This window comes from Hibiscus syriacus, unplaced genomic scaffold (assembly GCF_006381635.1).
Source record: "Hibiscus syriacus cultivar Baekdansim isolate YM2019G1 unplaced genomic scaffold, ASM638163v2 tig00111402_pilon, whole genome shotgun sequence".
NCBI lineage: Eukaryota > Viridiplantae > Streptophyta > Magnoliopsida > Malvales > Malvaceae > Hibiscus > Hibiscus syriacus.
In genome coordinates this window covers 4383384-4401752 of record NW_024063082.1, presented here as the reverse complement: position 1 = coordinate 4401752, position 18369 = coordinate 4383384, and the positions used below count along the sequence as shown (strand labels likewise).

General features: G+C 30.0%; 3 protein-coding genes across 3 annotated transcripts; all 3 read left to right on the top strand.

Annotated features, from left to right (window-relative positions):
- Window positions 1-1056: 1056 nt before the first annotated feature.
- LOC120162465 (glutathione S-transferase U25-like) lies at window positions 1057-13676 on the top strand. Its single transcript, XM_039172610.1, has 3 exons — window positions 1057-1062; window positions 12920-13258; window positions 13332-13676. The coding sequence occupies exons 1-3, from the start codon at window positions 1057-1059 to the stop codon at window positions 13674-13676; spliced, it is 690 nt and encodes a 229-aa protein (XP_039028541.1).
- Window positions 1597-2604, top strand: LOC120162467 (probable glutathione S-transferase). The gene is made up of 2 exons (XM_039172613.1): window positions 1597-1983; window positions 2073-2604. Exons 1-2 carry the CDS (start codon window positions 1669-1671, stop codon window positions 2415-2417), a joined length of 660 nt encoding a protein of 219 aa, XP_039028544.1. The 5' UTR covers window positions 1597-1668; the 3' UTR covers window positions 2418-2604.
- LOC120162468 (probable glutathione S-transferase) lies at window positions 6454-7288 on the top strand. The gene is made up of 2 exons (XM_039172614.1): window positions 6454-6818; window positions 6907-7288. The coding sequence occupies exons 1-2, from the start codon at window positions 6504-6506 to the stop codon at window positions 7249-7251; spliced, it is 660 nt and encodes a 219-aa protein (XP_039028545.1). The 5' UTR covers window positions 6454-6503; the 3' UTR covers window positions 7252-7288.
- Window positions 13677-18369: the final 4693 nt, after the last annotated feature.

The following is an 18369-nucleotide window of genomic DNA, read 5'->3' as shown; positions in this document are numbered from 1 at the left end:
AATATCGACCTCACGCGATCCCAGCAGTAAAGATAACGACACGTGAGTAGGGAGATGGAAAGGAGAACATCAAGGCGGTGGTCGTGGCTAGCAAGAACAATGTCGATGGGTTATGATTAGGAATTTAAGGATTTTAGGGTTTTAGGATTTTTTGTAATTGAAAATAAATTAGTATTTTTTAAATATAATATTTTTAAAATTTTATTTTTTTAAATGATCAGAACGTGATATGTATTATTTAATAAATTTTTTAAATAGATTATTGTAGTCGAAATACCTAAAATAATAATATTTATAATATTAAACATCTGAATTAATAAAAAAAAATTAAACACTACTTTAAAGAAAACGATATAGTTTAGATCTTAAGGCTTAAAATTAATTAGAAATATATGTTAATTTTAAAAATATTTTTTAATAGTGATATTATTAGGTAAAATCGCCCTAATGGTAGTGATGACGAATGCAATCGCGTAAGAGTAACCCGTACTGTTTCATTCAGTCCGCCCGAGACTACTGACGTAAGGAATGGCATATGCGAATCGTCTTATAGAATGCCCTAGAACTATTATTACAATAATAATAATATTGTTATTATCTTGGCATCGTCAGTAAATATTGAGTCATAAGCACGCAACGTTAAAAGCATTAGTATACCGTTAAAATAAGGTGTCTCAGTTTTGTTATTATTTATTTAAAATATTATTTTTTGATCAAATTTTTTTTACCATGTTTACTTATATAAATAATTATAATTGATAAAAAATAATGTTTTCAGTCATTTTTTATCGATTTTATTATTTAATATAATAATAAAACTAATAACGTCTTATTTTAACCGTATACTTGAATTTTGTACAAAAAAAACATTCTATTTGAATTTTTATTGGATAAAATATATGAATAGGTTTTATTAAGTCTTTATTATTAAAAAAATATAAAATAATTTTTTGATTATAGTGTTATTTTGTTGAATTTATTGATTATTAAAAGTTACAAAATGATCATTTGATTATTTATTATGTTTTAAATACATCTTTTTTTGTTAAAAAATCGATGATCGTTTGGGTTAGATGTTAACATGTTAAATGGGATAATCTTTTAAGATTATAAGATCAAATTTTATTATATCTTAGTCAGAAAATCAACGTCTAACATATACTGACATTAATTTTTAAATAGAAAAGTAAGATTTTAAAATATAATAAATAGTCAATTGATTATTTTAAAATTTTTAATAGTCAACATATTCAACAACAAAAAAACTCACAATTTAGGGATCATTTTATAACTTTTGATAGCTCAAATACTCAAAAGAATCTTATTCTATAGTCAGGGTACCATTGTGTATTTTACCCGTTTTTTACACGTTAATAATAACTATTATGATGCAGAAGGAAAATACAGATGGCAATCACTGATCTCTAAAAGTCAACAAACTAAACAATAGATAACTCTAGAATAAATATATATTTATTTCTTTTTCTTAGTTTTTCCAATTCATTTAATGGTCAGGGCCCAGGGGGAGAAAGACCTACCAACCTAATTGTTTTTTTTTTTGCGTTTAAATACATGGACGACGGCCCTCTAGTTTCACAACCGGCGAGAAAATAAAAAGGAAATACATACAATCCCTAGACAATTAGCTTCAGTCTATAGATTACAAGAATGGAAGGAGCTGTAGTATTATTAGATTTCTGGCCAAGTATGTTTGGGATGAGAACGAGGGTTGCTTTGGCTGAAAAACAGATAAAATACGAGTACAAGGAAGAAGATCTGAGGAACAAGAGTGAACTGCTGCTGCAGATGAACCCTGTTCTCAAGAAAATCCCTGTTCTCATCCATAATGGCAAACCTGTTTGCGAATCACTCATTCAGGTCCAGTACATCGACGAGGTCTGGAATGATAGAGCTCCTTTGCTCCCATCTGATCCTTACAAAAGGGCAACTGCTAGATTCTGGGCGGATTTTGTTGACAAGAAGGTACTTCCTTTTCTTCTTTTTAGTTGATCTGGGAATTATATATCGACTATGTTACTTCATCGGGCTGAATTGTAAATTATGAAATGCAGATATATGACCTGGGGGCCAAAGTATGGAAGACAAAGGGAGAAGAACAAGAAACAGCAAAGAAAGAATTTATAGAGAGTTTGAAGCTGTTGGAAGGAGAGCTTGGGGACAAGACTTATTTTGGAGGAGAAAATCTTGGATTTGTGGATGTTGCTTTGATTCCATTTTATTCCTGGTTTTATGCGTACGAGAAGTGTGGCAACTTTAGCATTGAAGCAGAGTGCCCCAAGCTGATAGCATGGGCTAAGAGGTGCATGCAAAAGGAGAGTGTGGCCAAGTCCCTTCCTGACCAAGAAAAAGTCTATGAATTTCTCCTGCAGATGAAGAAAATCTTCGGAATTGAGTAATTTTCAATTCTGGAATCCAGATTCCGGGCTTTTGCCTGTTATGATCTAAAATAAAATGGGCATTTAGTTATGCCTGCCTGGTTGGCTTTGTGTTCACCTTTTCGTTTCTACCCACTTAGCTGTGTGTATCGTACTGTCATTTGAAAATTCTGGAGTTTTTAAATTGAAAGTAATCAGTATTTGTTATACATGTTCTTTATCTTTTCTTTCCAGTTCTGTCAAGAAATGTTTTGATCATCTTTCTTCTCAATACATTAACAACTTGTATAAACTGTGTCCCATGGATATTGTGGCTCCAGCTAAAGCTTTGGCTTTGCACCGGTTCGTTTCCCTGAGTGGGAATGGAGAAACCGGAGCACTCTGGTTTAGCTGCATGGCAAAAGGGTTCCAGAGGTTCATTATCAGGACACCATAGAAGGCAATCCCAATGAGTGATTTGATGAAAATGGCAAGCACGGCTACAGACATCAGCTTCAACTTAGCATATCCTTGGATTTTAGCTTCTTGTTTTATATCTATTGAACGCTTGCTCCGTTACCAAAAATAAATGTGATATAAACTAAACCATGAATAAAATAACATAATTCTGAGTTCTTCTCAAGGAAGACGTACTATTTTAATATCAAAACGAAACATTAGGTAGATCACTTGGGGAATTAATACCCAAATTTAGGGATGTGAATAAGATTAGGCAGATAATAAGTATTCGATTTTGATTTGATTAAAGCTGGCTTAATATTTTATTCGAATATTTTGAGTTCAAGTTTAAGTTTGAGTTTCATTTGAATTAAGCTTTAGAATATTTCAAATTTGAGTCGACTTAATAATTTTGAACTTACAAACTTTTGAATCAAGTCAAATTCAACTTTAAATCTTTTTAATCGATTCAAACTCAATAATATTCGAACTAAATTCGTGTCATTTACAACTTTAGTCAAACTAATGATTTTACTCATGACCTCCGATCTTAACATCTTCATGGTTAACGATTTCTAAGTTGACAAAAAGTCTGATTTTTATCTTTCAGATGAAGAAAGTATATGGAATCGAGTAATTTCAATTGCGGGGATTCCAGCTTCAGCCATTTGCTATATAAGTTGTCTTTTTTTTGTTATTTTGAGTTCTGTTAATATTTGTTTTAAAGATATTGATATCATATATCATGTTACGTATGATATACATACTAAAGTAAACCCCTAAGCTATTTGAATATGCATATAGGGATATGTATACTTTGATTTTAATCGAATTAACCAATCCGATTAAACTAATTTGATATTTGATCAGGTAAAACAATTTTTAAAATCTTATTTATTTGTTAATTCAGTTTGAGATTCATACTCTCTTACCAGACCCATAGACCAAATTTTCACCAGGCCCGTATCCAAAACCCATGGACCTTAGGGCCTAGGCCCATGCCCACAACCTACCTCCAGCCCAGAATCTTATTGGGCAATTTTGGGTGGGAAAAAACCTAACTCACCTAATTTACAAAAATGACACGTATTATTATATAATTAATTCTAAAATAATTTTTTAAATTTTGAAATTCAAACTTTATTTTTTTAGAACAAAAGATTTATACATAACAATTACACTTAACTCATGGATTTGTTACATTGTTAAAAATAAATAATTATAATATCAAAACTGATGTTGGAATTAATTAAATATTTGTTATTATTATTATTATTATAATTAATAATGTAAATAATTTTAATTCATTATAATTCATTATGATAATAAATAATGCTATAATTAATTTCAACACTAATTCAACCTTAAAGCCATTTATTTTAATAATATAACACATGCATTAATTGGTGTCATAATTGTGTTTTTTTTATTATTCTATAAAGATAAATTACACAAATGATATCTCGACTATAGAGTAATATTTTATTGAGTTGTTGACTATTAAAAATTATAAAATGATCTCTTAACAATAGGACAACGTCTTGTTGAGTCTCTCTACTGTTAAAAATTACAAGATGCTAACTTAACTATTTATGTATTCCAAACTCGTCATTTTTCGTTTAAACTTGACGGTCGTATGAGTTGGATGTTAATTTATGGATTCGGATATGATAAAATCTAGTCTCATAATCGTTTGAGTTGTATTTTATATATCGATTCTCTGTTTATATTATATCGTTGAGTTAGTGCTTAAGATATTATGTCTTCAAGTCAGTGCTTTCAAGCAACGACGGTGCCGATAGATAACATTAAAATATAATTTTATCATATCCTAATTAACACATTAACATCCAGCTCAGGCGACTGTCAATTTTAAACAGAAAATGATGAATTTGAAACATATTAATAGTCGAGTGGCTATCTTGTAACTTTTAATCGTCAAACGATTCAATAAAAATAATTATTTTATAACTTTTAATAGAAAATTATACAAAATATCGTATTATAATCGAAAAAATTATTTGTATACTTTACTCTATACTAAAAGACTTAAGTTCAAATTTAAGATTAAAAAAAATTACTTTTACCACATATTTTCTCACATTTTACAAGGATTACGTCAGATGAGATTTAATTGTGATAATTGGAAAAGTTATTTTTAATAACAATAATTAAATTGGGTAATATCTTAGAAATTGTGTGGTCGGTAGAAGACACTACTCGAAATAGGATTACGTGACGTGTCATTTTTGGTATTAAAAGGCAACTGGTGCTGATGACGATTTGACGAATGCAATTGCTTAAGAGCAACCCGTATTGTACCTTTCAGCCTGCTAGATACTTATGGCGTAAGGAATGGCAATATTAGAAGATAATATATAAATTATAAAATAAAATAATTATTACAAAATATTTAATTTTATAAAAATTTAAAATCTATTAAGTAGCAACTGTTTTCATTCGTCTCTTTCGACTCATCCTCTAATCGTCTTATATAGATGGTTTAATAATTCTTATCATTTTTTATATCATTATCCAAAAATAAGTCAAAAATATTCGCACTAAATGTACAAATATTATATAAAAAGAATATCAATTTTAGCTCTCATTTGGAAAAAGAATATCAATTCAATGTCATCATAAAATATAATTAATTGAGTTTTTATTAATTTTAAAAATCAATTATATGATTCTATAAATATTGACTGTTATTTTTACTAATTTTTGATAACCATTATAATGATAATATATGTTATTAATATGAAGAATTTAATTAGTTGCAATTCATAACAGTTATAAAATAAATATAAAAATTTACAATTATAAATTATGTAAAAATTTAGAATATAAAAAATTATTTCCTTGATAACTTTTTAATCAATGTCTTGCTCTTATATATGCACTAAATTTAAGGTTTCTTGTCAAGTAGTATCTAATAAATCAATTGGTGCCATTGTTACTCCTAGTTCTAAGTAATCTCACATTGTCGAAAACATGTTGAGAGTTACTTTCAACTACGTCATCAGTAAATCAAGTAAATTTCTAACGAAATTTGATTTTACCTTTTTTTTTTATTATTATTGAGTTCATTTATAGATCAAATTTCATAAATGATTTATATGACATGATAATTAAATTGATAAAGAAATGTCATTCGTTCTTTCATACTCGTTACGAGATCAAATTATTATTTATGTAAATAAATTTCTTATATAATAGAAAAATATATTATGATAATGACTGACCTTATTTAGGTTCATCAATCTTAAATTTATTTATTACGAACAAATTTATAAATATTTACTCTCATTATATATTTTTAGAAAACATTACATTTTTCTATATTTTAAATTTTCACTTTTATTGAGGCACGATATTTATTTATTAAGTCTGTTATCATGCAAATATATATATAGAGAGAGAGAGAAACCTAGAACAAAACTACATAATTCAGATATTTCGAGATAAGATATCTTTATTACATTTTCAGAATCATTTACCGGTCACTAGTAGAATCTGGAAACTAGAAAGACCTACCAAGCCTAATCAATTTTTGGCCTATAAATACATGGCCGACGGCCCTTTAGTTTCAGAACCAGCGAGAAAATAAGAAGGAAATACTATCCCAGGATATATTAGCTTGAGTTTCTGAGTTTTTAGATTACAAGAATGGAAGGGGCTGTAGTATTGTTGGATTTCTGGCCAAGCATGTTTGGGATGAGAACGAGGGTTGCTTTGGCTGAGAAACAGATAAAATACGAGTACAAGGAAGAAGATCTGAGGAACAAGAGTGAACTGCTGCTGCAGATGAACCCTGTTCACAAGAAAATCCCTGTTCTCATCCATAATGGCAAACCTGTTTGCGAATCACTCATCCAGGTCCAGTACATCGACGAGGTCTGGAACGATAGAGCTCCTTTGCTCCCTGCCAATCCTTACAAAAGAGCTACTGCTAGATTTTGGGCTGATTTTATTGACAAGAAGGTACTTTCTTTTATTCTTCTTGTGTGTCCTTGGAACTATTTATGTAGAAACTCTACTATGTTGCTGAATTGTATATTATGAAATGCAGTTATATGATATTGGGACCAGAATATGGAAGACAAAGGGAGAAGAACAAGAAACAGCAAAGAAAGAATATATAGAGTGCTTGAAATTGTTGGAAGGGGAGCTTGGGGACAAGGCTTATTTTGGAGGAGATAATTTTGGATATTTGGATGTTGCTTTGATTCCATTTTATTGCTGGTTTTATGCGTACGAGCAGTGTGGGAACTTCAGCATTGAAGCGGAGTGCCCCAAGCTGATTGCATGGGCTAAGAGGTGCATGCAAAAGGAGAGTGTGGCCAAGTCTCTCCCTGACCAACAAAAGATCTATGAGTTTCTCCTGCAGATGAAGAAAGCATTTGGAATTGAGTAATTTCAATTCTGGGATTTCGGATTCCAGGCCTTTTCTTGTAATGATTTTGAATAATTTGGCATTTAGTTATGCCTGGCTGGCTGGCTTTGTATTCACCTTTTTTGATGGGGTTGTTTTTACACACTTAATTGTGTGTATGGTATTGTCATTTGAAATTTTTGGAGTTTTTACATTGAAAGTAATTGGTGTTATATATGCTCTTAATCTTTTCTTTTCAGTACTGTTAAGTGTTAATAAATGTTTTAAAGATATATATAGTTTTTAATATTACTCATAATATTGACTGTCTAAAGCAATAGTTTTTATCTCTTGATGAAAATTGGGATTGCATCAATCTTGTGAACAATTGGAACAGATGAAGCTGGAAATCTATGTGGAGACTTAGCCGTCTTCTACATTAAAAACTTCATCTTTGATTGGTTTTTGAATCAAATCCCAGCCTTGCAATCTGGGTCCTTCAGCTTTGGCCAAAAAAGGGATACAATACGAGTACAGGGAAACAAGAGTGATCTGCTCCTGTAGATGAACAGGGTTCACAAGAACATCCCTGTCCTTATCCATAATGGCAAGCCTGTTTGTAACCACTCATTAAAGTTCAGTACGTCAACGATAAATATGAAAGACAAGTTGGGATTTTTTTTGTTTTGGGCAGCAAAATTTTTGGACAACTGATGCACACAGCCGTTTGGTCAGGCCATTGTCGCCTGGTTGAATCTTGTTTTAGGAACTTGAACATCATGCTAACTTCTAATCTTAATGATTTAAATGTAATGTAATAAAATGCCATGTTGTTTTTGTCCAAAGTTACAGGAAAAAAAAATTTGTTGCCCAGTTTTTTTTTTTTTTTTTGCAGAAATGGGTACAAATAACTTTAGACTTTGGCTTGAATTGAGGAAGTAATGTCCCTAAAACATAGTTTTTCATAATTTAAATAAGGATAAAATAGTTTCGGAATGAACATCCAAAATAAAAATTTAAATTTAGACTTACAAGTGTGGTTTATAGGTAGTCGATGAATTTCAAATATGATTTTTGAGATTCGATCACAAAATTACATGACATGTTATACATGTTTGCACTCTACAAGTGCCGTGATAGTGAGCTTTGATATATGAAACTGCCATTTATAAATTTATAAGGCTGGACTAGTTTTCTATATATATCTCTTGGTAACCTAGTCAGTAGTCTATAATTTGCTGCTACACCAGAACCAAAATAAAGAAAAGGTTATACTAATAGTAACTCATTATTCTTATCTCTTAGCCATTACAGCACTGTAAAAGTGACACAGAATCAAATCACACAGAAACAACAACCAGAGAACCGAATTTCATTAACTTTAGGTCCCAACTTTCCCATGAGCTGGATTATCATTGTCCTTTATGTTAGCTTAATGACCACATGTGCAGTTTGTGCAGCTGGAGTTAGCTTAATAAAATTTTCGGCTAAAAAGGGTCGTCGATGTAGGGTTGGTATAATCGACGATGGAAGACAAAAGCTTTATAGGTTTACTGTTCTAACATAAAACAAAATCGATTATTTCTTCAAAATGCATTGATGGGTTTGATAAATCGATTATTTATTCAAATGCAACTTTCAGTGCAATCCAATATCCTGCTTGTTTTTGCTTTATGGTTCCAATTGTTAAATATCACTTTATGCTTCAATTTTCTTGTTAAAATTGTAGTCTACTTGTGCACTGCGATTTCAATTTATGGTTGAAATGTACACTGCCATTTTAATTGAAATAGTTTTTTTTTTAAAAAAATCGGCTAAATAAAATACTGATTAAATTAATGGAAGTTAGTTTGATTTAATTAATTATATTTAAAAATAAAGATTGATATTTAAATTATTAAAAAAATAATTTAAAGCATAAACAATTACTAATTTAAGTTAAATATTATGAAACTTATCATAAGAGTCACCATTTTAATTTAAATATTATTAAAACAATTACTAAGTGATATTGGTGATAAAAGAATTGATGTTGTTACTTTAAGTCTCGAGTTCAAGCATTTTATGAATGAAAGTAATTTTTTTTAATATATGTTACGCTTTCAAGGATGAGAAAATAACTTGAGTGACCGAAAATGTCTTATAATATACGATTTTAACCAATTTTTTTTTGGATTTGAAAAAAATAACCAACGAATTCGCAACTCGATTTCGAATTCGCAACACGAACTCCAATTTCGCAATATAGTTTCCAAATTCGCGACACATAATTTGGAATTTGCAACACATAAGTCAAATTCGCAACTCGAATTTGACAATTTCGCAACTCGAATTTGACAATTTCGCAACTCGATTTTCGAATTCGCAACACGAATTTCTTTTTTGCAACTAGATTTTTTTTTTCGCAACACGAATTTCTTTTTCACAATTTGATTTTCGAATTCACAACACGAATTTTAATTTCGCAAAACAACTTTTATTTTCGCAACACAAATGTTTTGGGTATATAAACTACGCATAAGCAACAACTCATAACCTAAATCCCTAAATCGCAACTCAATATTTGTCTTTAACCCTGTGAAGTTAGTATTTGTCTTTGTTTTTTGATTAAAGTAATGCAATTCATTCAAGTTTCAATTTGCAGAAGAAGAGTAGTTTATTCTTGAAACTTAAATTCGCAACACGAAAATCGCAACTCAAAAATGAAATTCGCAAGTAGAATTTTGAATTCGCAACGCGAATTTCATTTTCGAGTTTCGATTTTTGTGTTGCGAATTTCATTTTCGAGTTGTGATTTCGTGTTGCGAATTTATGTTTCAAGAATAAATTACTATTATTCTTCAAATTGAAACTTGAATGAATTGTATTACTTCAACCAAAAAACAAAGACAAATACTAACTTCACGTGGTTAAAGACTAAAATGTTAACAGTATTGGCAGCAACCGCATGAATTTACTAAGCAATCTAAGTGAAATGGTTAATCTATATATTGAAAATACGAGTAAATTTAACATTAATTTAAATATGAAAATGATTATTTATCTAATAATAATACAAAAATTTTAAAATAAAAATAATTAAAAAAAACTAACCATCGATTATTGATTTTCCATTTGTGGTCGTAAATGGTTGTGAAAGGGTGGTCGTGATAGATGGAGATAGAGGGGGTTGTCGGATATGGGGACGAATATCGCCGGAGATGGAGACGGATATCGCCAGAGAGAGTGAGAGATGAAGATGAGACTGAGTTGCGATTTAGGGGTTTAGGTTATGAGTTACGATTTACGGGATATATTATTTACATTTGTATTGCGAAAATAATAGCTCTTTTGCGAAATTAAAATTCGTGTTGCGAATTCAAAAATTGAGTTGCGAAAAAGAAATTCGTGTTGCGAATTTGACTTATGTGTTGCGAATTATAAATTTTGTGTTGCGAATTCTAAATTCTATGTTGCAGATTTGAAAACTGTGTTACGAAATTGGAGTTCGTGTTGCGAATTCATTGGTTATTTTTACAAATAAAAAAATTTGATTAAAATCGTATATTATAAAACATTCACTCAAATTATTTTCTCTTCAAGGATTAGTATGAAATAGTGAATGATGTAACTTATTCGTCAGCATGACGTCATTTTATCTTTTATATTTATTCCATAATTTGATAAACTATTAAGACGGCACGTTTAATAGAATGATTCTTTATCTGTACTGGATTTTTAGACATTATATTATTTTATTATTATTTATCGTTACAATATAGTCTTTTACGAAAATGACGTCATTTTAATTGAAATGTAACTTAAATTATCTATTCCATAATTGTAGTCTACTTGTGCACTGCGATTTCAATTTATGGTTGAAATGTACACCGCTATTTTAATTGAAATAATTTTTTTTAAAATCGGCTAAATAAAATACTGATTAAATTAATGGAAGTTAGTTTGATTTAATTAATTATATTTAAAAATAAAGATTGATATTTAAAACAAAATACTGATTAAATTAATGGAAGTTAGTTTGCTTTAATTAATTATATTTAAAAATAAAGATTGATATTTAAATTATTAAAAAATTAATTTAAATCATAAACAATTACTAATTTAAGTTAAATATTATTAAACTTATCACAAGAATCACCATTTCAATTTAAGTTTTTAATTGTATTACTATCTTCTATTTTTAAGTATAACTAAGTGGAATTAGTAACAAAATGATTGATTTTATTTCTTGAGATCTCGAGTTTGAACATTTTGATAAATGAATGAAAATAATTTTTGAATATATATTACGCTTTCAAGAATTAGTATAAATAGTGAATGACGTGACTTATTCGTCAGCATGACGTCGTTTTATCTTTTATATCTATTCCATAATTTGATAAACTATTAATACGGCACGTTTAATAGAATGATTCTTAATCTGCACTGGATTTTTAGACATTATATAATTTTATTATCATTTATCGTTACACTATAGTCTTTTACGAGGTTAAAAAATATATAATACAATACACGTGACGTTCCTCGCATGAATCACCGGAACTAAACAAAATTTATAGATAAACCAATAGCAAAATGACATAATTCTGAGCTCTCGAGATTCGTTTTTTATTTGTTTGTATTAGTTTTACAATAAAATTATTGAAATAATAATAAATTAAATATAAATTACATAAAATATTGTAAATATATAATACTGAATTACACATATTTTCATAATTTTTATAATGTTTATGTAATTATACAAAACATTATTCAATTTGTAATGCTTCAAGTAATTACACAAATATTAACTACATAAAGTATTGCAAAAATTATAATAATTTATATAATTTAATAATGTATTTGAATATTTTGAACAATTTATGTTTATTTTAACCAGTTTTAATAATCTTATTATGAAGAATTTATATCGCTTTTTATACATCATATCAATTTTTTTTTCTTTTTTTGGTTTTGTTTAGTCGGTGGATGCACCGATTTTAATGTTGATTACCGACCGTCAGTTTTCTTCTCTCTTTGTTTCTTTTTTAATTTTTTATAAGAATAATTATGTATTTGTGGCACGTTTATCTCTGTCTTTATGACATATTCTTCGATCGTTTGTCCATTTTTTTTACTTTATGTTTTATCAGGATTGGATTTGACGACGTCACGATTAATCAAGATGATACTTTGCTTTGGACCATCAGATTAGATTGAATTTGGATATGTGATTTTTCGATCGTGAATAGATTCTCATTACGCTCGACTATGATTTGTAGTTCTCGGTGGTCTTTCAATAATTTAATCTCCTATTGTGATTCGTTTGCCGATGCAGTCAGATTTGTATGTATCTATTTTTTGTTCAAGTATTTTGGTTGGGTTTTTAACATTTTTCATGTATGTCATTGTATGATCTAAAGTGGCTATTTTAATGTTATAGGAAAATGTCCAAATTATATATTTAGTTTATGATAATAATTGTAAACTCTTATTATAATATTGAATATTCACTTTTTAATAATACTGCTTCTATGGAAAAAAATAATCTGGTTACGGAAAAACTCATTATTGTTTATTTGAATAATTTATTTTACGAGGAAAGCCATTAGCCAAGAAAGACCTACCAACCCTAAACGTCATTTGCCTATAAATATAAACTGCAACCATGCAATTTCATAACCAAAGCCAAAACAAACCTAGATTTGAGCTTTAGTAGTGAGTTGAGTTTTTGAATCTTAAGATTGCAAGAATGGCGGAAGAACTAGTATTGCTGACTTTCTGGCCAAGTGCATTCGGGATTAGACTGAAGATTGCTTTGGCCGAGAAAGGGATAAACTACGAGTACAAGGAAGAGAATTTGTGGAACAAGAGTGATCTGCTGCTGAAGGTGAACCCTGTTCATAAGAAAATCCCTGTCCTCATCCATAATGGCAAACCTATTTGTGAATCACTCATTCAGGTTCAGTACCTGGACGAGGTCTGGCATGACAAAACTCCTTTGCTCCCTTCTGATCCTTACCAAAAGGCCATTGCTAGATTCTGGGGTGATTATATTGACAAGAAGGTACTTCCTTTTCTTCTTTTATTTGATCTTTGAACTGTATATTGTGCCTGAAACATTGTTGAATGAAATGCAGATATATGAGCAGGGGTCCCAAATATGTAAGACAAAGGGAGAAGAACAAGCAACGGCAAAGAAGGAATTTATCGACACCTTGAAGGTGTTGGAAGGGGAGCTTGGGGACAAGACTTATTTTGGAGGAGACAACTTTGGATATGTGGATATTGCTTTGGTTGCATTTTACGGCTGGTTTCATGCGTACGAGAAGTGTGGGGACTTCAGCATTGAAGAGGAGTGCCCTAAGCTGATAGCATGGGCTAAGAGGTGCATGCAAAAGGACAGTGTAGCCAAGTCTCTTCCTGACCATGAAAAAATCTATGAATTTCTCCTGCAGATGAAGGAAGCATTAGGATTTGAGTAATTTCAATTGCGAGCATCCAGTTTCTGCCTTTGGCTTTTACGATTTCAAATAAAATGGCCATTTGGTCATGTCTGCCTGGTTGGCTTGTGTTAACTTGTTGGGTTGAATGTATCTTTTTCTTTAAGACTGTTTTCATCGCTTACCCGTGCTTTGGATTGTCATTCGAAATCTCGAGTTGTTAAATTATAAGTAATTGACATTTCCTACATATCTTCTTAACCTTTTTCATTTAATTTTATTTTTTTAAAATAAAATACTAGGGATTTGTCCAAAAAAATAAATACGAATTCACGTGAATTAAAATTTTGATACAGATTCCTTTATCATTTTATATTCCCATTTATCAACGAATCTTTTTATTTGCAATCCAATTCAGTGTTTGTTTTTTAAGCAAAAGGTTGGCTTTCGTTAAAACACGAGGAGAGATATTATTAAATTTTTTATTCGTTTATCGATGCGATCACATCTATATTTTATTCGGGTTTTTAATTAGATTTTTATAATTTTTCTTATATAATATTTGTGTGATTTTAAGTAACTAGTTTTGTTATTAATAGTTTACCCTTATCTGTATAATATTGGCTCGACGGCTAGTGTCTCAAGAGTTTAGTGGTTAAAATGCAAGTATCTTAAAGGTTTGATGACACTAATGTAGTTTACCCTTATCTGTATAATATTAAGCCTATTACGATGTAAATACAACACACACGTCTCGCATTAATTGACGGAACTAAATAAAATAAATTTATAGATAACCCAATAACAAAATGACATTATTCGGAGTTTTCGAGAATTGTTTTTGTTTTGTTTGAACAAGGTTACTAAAATAATATTAAATTAAAGACAAATTACATAAAATATTATCAAATTATGTAAAAATATTGTCCAATTATATAAATATTATAACTTCTATAATATTTATTTTATTATATAAAACATTGTTCAATTTGTAACGCTTTATATAATTACACAAATATTTAGTTATATAAAATATGAGTTAGAATCCAGTTACACAAGGTAAAACTAAAGAGTTTTATACAGATTTAAGACCGTTGGATAAGTGAAAATATATTATTTAAATTGACTTCTTGTTTTTCCCCCAGTAAATATCTTCTCATTTCCTACTGTTAATCTCAACCATCTTTTTTTACTCATCCAACGATCATAAATCTGTGTAACGAGATCCTATTCAAAATATTAAAATAATTTATATAATTTAATAATATGTTTACATTAAACTATATAAATGGTCTTTGAGCTTTTAGAATGTTTACATTTTGGTCACAATTTTTTAATTTGTTTTCATTACGATCATTGTCGTTAAAGAAAACTGACATTGCATGTTAAAATCATCTTCTTCCCTAGAAAATTCTAAGTCTTTCGAATGATTGTAATGAAAATAAATTAAAACAAATTGACAGTCGTCTTCTATAAGTCTCTGGAACTTGTCTTATTCCAAATTGACAGTCACCATTTCTCTTTTTGTCATTGTTTCTAACGTGGTTTTGTAGTTTCATTGGTATAAAAGATTGTTGAACTAATTCTATTATTCTTCTATTTCTTTCCTTCAATGTAAACTCACAAAAAAATATTCTAATCTCCTCAAATCTCAATAGACATTAAAAGTTGAAGTTTTTCGATCTATCGCTGTCAATCGATGGTTTAGTTTGAAACTGAACAATGTTAATATTATGGCCAAATGAAGTCATCCCATTATTGGAATTGACTGACGATCATTTCATTCATCAAAAATTGAGATGGTGATTTTCCTTTTCTTTCTTTTTTTCGTTACTTCTTTGGTTGTTTACGTCATTGTCTATTGGCTGCTATTATTAGTTTTTTTGTGGTTGTGGATAGTGATTGAATGAGATTGGTGACGATGGGTCAGGTTTTGGTCAATCTGGTTGTGGATGATTATTGTGACTCGTGGTTATAATATTTAGGATTTGGGTGAAGTGATGGTGATGAATGGTTTAGAGGTTATGAAAAGATAATGAAATTCTTGAGTATAATTGATATTGTATTTGTCATAACCTTTTTTTTATAAAACTTTTTTTTTATCATTATTAAAAAAACAATTATGATTTTTATTTTTAAAAATGTGACAATTTTGAATTTATTTGAGAATTAGATTGAAAAAGGGAGTCGCCATCGACCTTTGAGTTAGGTAAGTCGAATACCTAAGAACATGTTTTTAATTTAAAAAACAATTTTATGGAAAATCATTTTTTATAAGAATACAAGTCTGCGTTATCAAAAGAAAATTTAGGGGTTCGGAAGTCGGTTACGTCTGTGGAAAAGATAAACATCCACAACGCCCAAAATCGGTACTTAGTCGCTTATATATCGTCATAAATGGTATAACTTAAAGTTTGAATCAGAAGTAAAAATATGATCTATTTATTGAATATTTGTTAAAATAAAAAAAAAACCTTTTCTCGACAAGAAATCCCGAGATTTGCAATCCTCCGTCGGGAAAGCTACCTCGTCTATTTCTTACTTGTAAAGAATATTTTCTCTTTAAATTAAAAAAATAATATCGAAAATTGACATAAAATGCATCATATTTTATTTTTCCAAAACATACATCACTCATATTAAGATTCAATGAAGAAATAATAATAAAGATTAAAATTTAAATATTAAACAATATGAACATCAAATAAAATAACAAAAAATAGAATAACAATAAAAAATAATTTCTATAAGCTCGTAAAAGGAAGAATTTGCGTTTTTTTTATTTATCATATTCTGTTTGAACGTCGTATATGATTGCATCACTTCGACCAAGTGATACTTTCCACGTCCGTTCTATAAAAGACAGTGTTCTTGAAAAGTACTCGAATAAATAAAATATCAATACCGTTTACAGAATACATTCGTCATACTTAAAACATTCCATGAATCTAATTAAAACGAGTAATATAACATAAATAAAAGTTAATACCCTATAATCGCACCACATTAGTATTAAATAACTATAGTATGTATATTATAATCACAAAACATTCAAGGGCATAAAAATTGCATGGTTTGAACTAGAATAACACAACTAATATGAAACTAGATGATAAAAATATTAAATTAAAATAATGAAATATTACAGGGGCGTAAAGTATAATAATATCACCAAATTACCCACACTATGCAAAGAATGTGGACTAAAATAAACTTAAGAGAAAATTTAAGCCCGAATCATACATTAATCTAATTGAACCAAGAGCCAACAATGAAGGATCGAAATGAAAATAAGGCAAGCAGATAACCAAAATCATAAATATTATCAAAACTATAACTAAAAATAAATATGGACTAAAATAAAAAACAAGCAAGTTTGAAGACTAAAGCTTTAATATCAACAAGGTCCATTAATATACATACAAGAGTCAAAATAAAATGAATCATAAAACATCAGCTAAAAATGGTTACTAAACCCAAAACATTTCACAGAATAAAAAGTGACTATAACGGGAATGCTAAGACTTCAAGGATCGAATCAAAAGAACGTGATTTCATTCAATAACCAAAATGTAAGTCTTATAAATGAACAGGGACTTAACTGTGATTTACGCCCAAATAGTGAAAACACGCGTGAGATCATAAAATAAAAAGGACCCATACTGCTAATATCCCTAAATTAGTGACCAGAATAACATGGAAATCCTAAAGTTAGGGGACCTATACGTAATAGACCCATTATTAGGTGACTGAAACATAAAACATGTTAAAGATCAAAGGGCCCTAACATGATTTACCCAAAAATTTTAATATGAAATTACTTCTCCCCTTTCTCTCATTCTGCCCGAGATTTCCTAAATCCCTAGCCCCCTATTCTTCTCGTCTCACACCACCCTACACAGCAGCCGGCTCACCAAAGAACCGAAGCAGTTCCGCCGCCTCGGCCACCCTACATGGGTGGCCATTCTAACTCCGACCAGGCCTTTCAACCTAGGAGAACACCACGAAAACAGCCCCTAAATGCGATTCAAGACACCTCTTGGACGTGGGTCAAACTACAAAACAACCACCATACAAGGTGGTCCGGCGACCCCAACTCAACTCTCACTAACCTATCAACTCCCTGACGACGGTGTTACCCGATAAACCCCCACGGCAGCCAGGTAAGCTAACACCCTTATCATGGATTTATTTATTTATTTTAGCATGGAAATAGCATCGATTCAAGAAAAGAAATGAACTACATTCTACTTCTAGTTGTATTCTAGGAATTGAATGAATAAATTGGGATATAAGATACTAGAATACCTTTAAGAATTTTTTTTGGTGTTGTGCTTTTGATTCCCAGTAAAAAAAATTACTGCTGAGAAATTTTCGTTTTGATTGCTGATAATTTTCTTTTTTTTTATTTCTAATAAAAAATGTTGTTTTTGTTTGTTGATTTTTCGGGTTTTATACCCTTACAAAAATATAAAACAGAAAAAAGTTTGGTTGGTCCTTTCACGTTCGGTGTTGCCAGGCTTTAGAGGTAAGGCTGGCCTGTTGATGGCAGAGCATGGTCACGTATGGTGACCGGCATGGAGCTAACACATCATGGTGACTGGAGCAGGGCATGGTGTGAGTTGCTGGTGGCAGAGAGGTATGGCACGGGATATGGTGACTGGCAGAAACCAGCTCTGGACCGGGTCGGATCCCCCTTTGGGTCGGGTCTTGGATCAACTGTTGGGTCAACTTC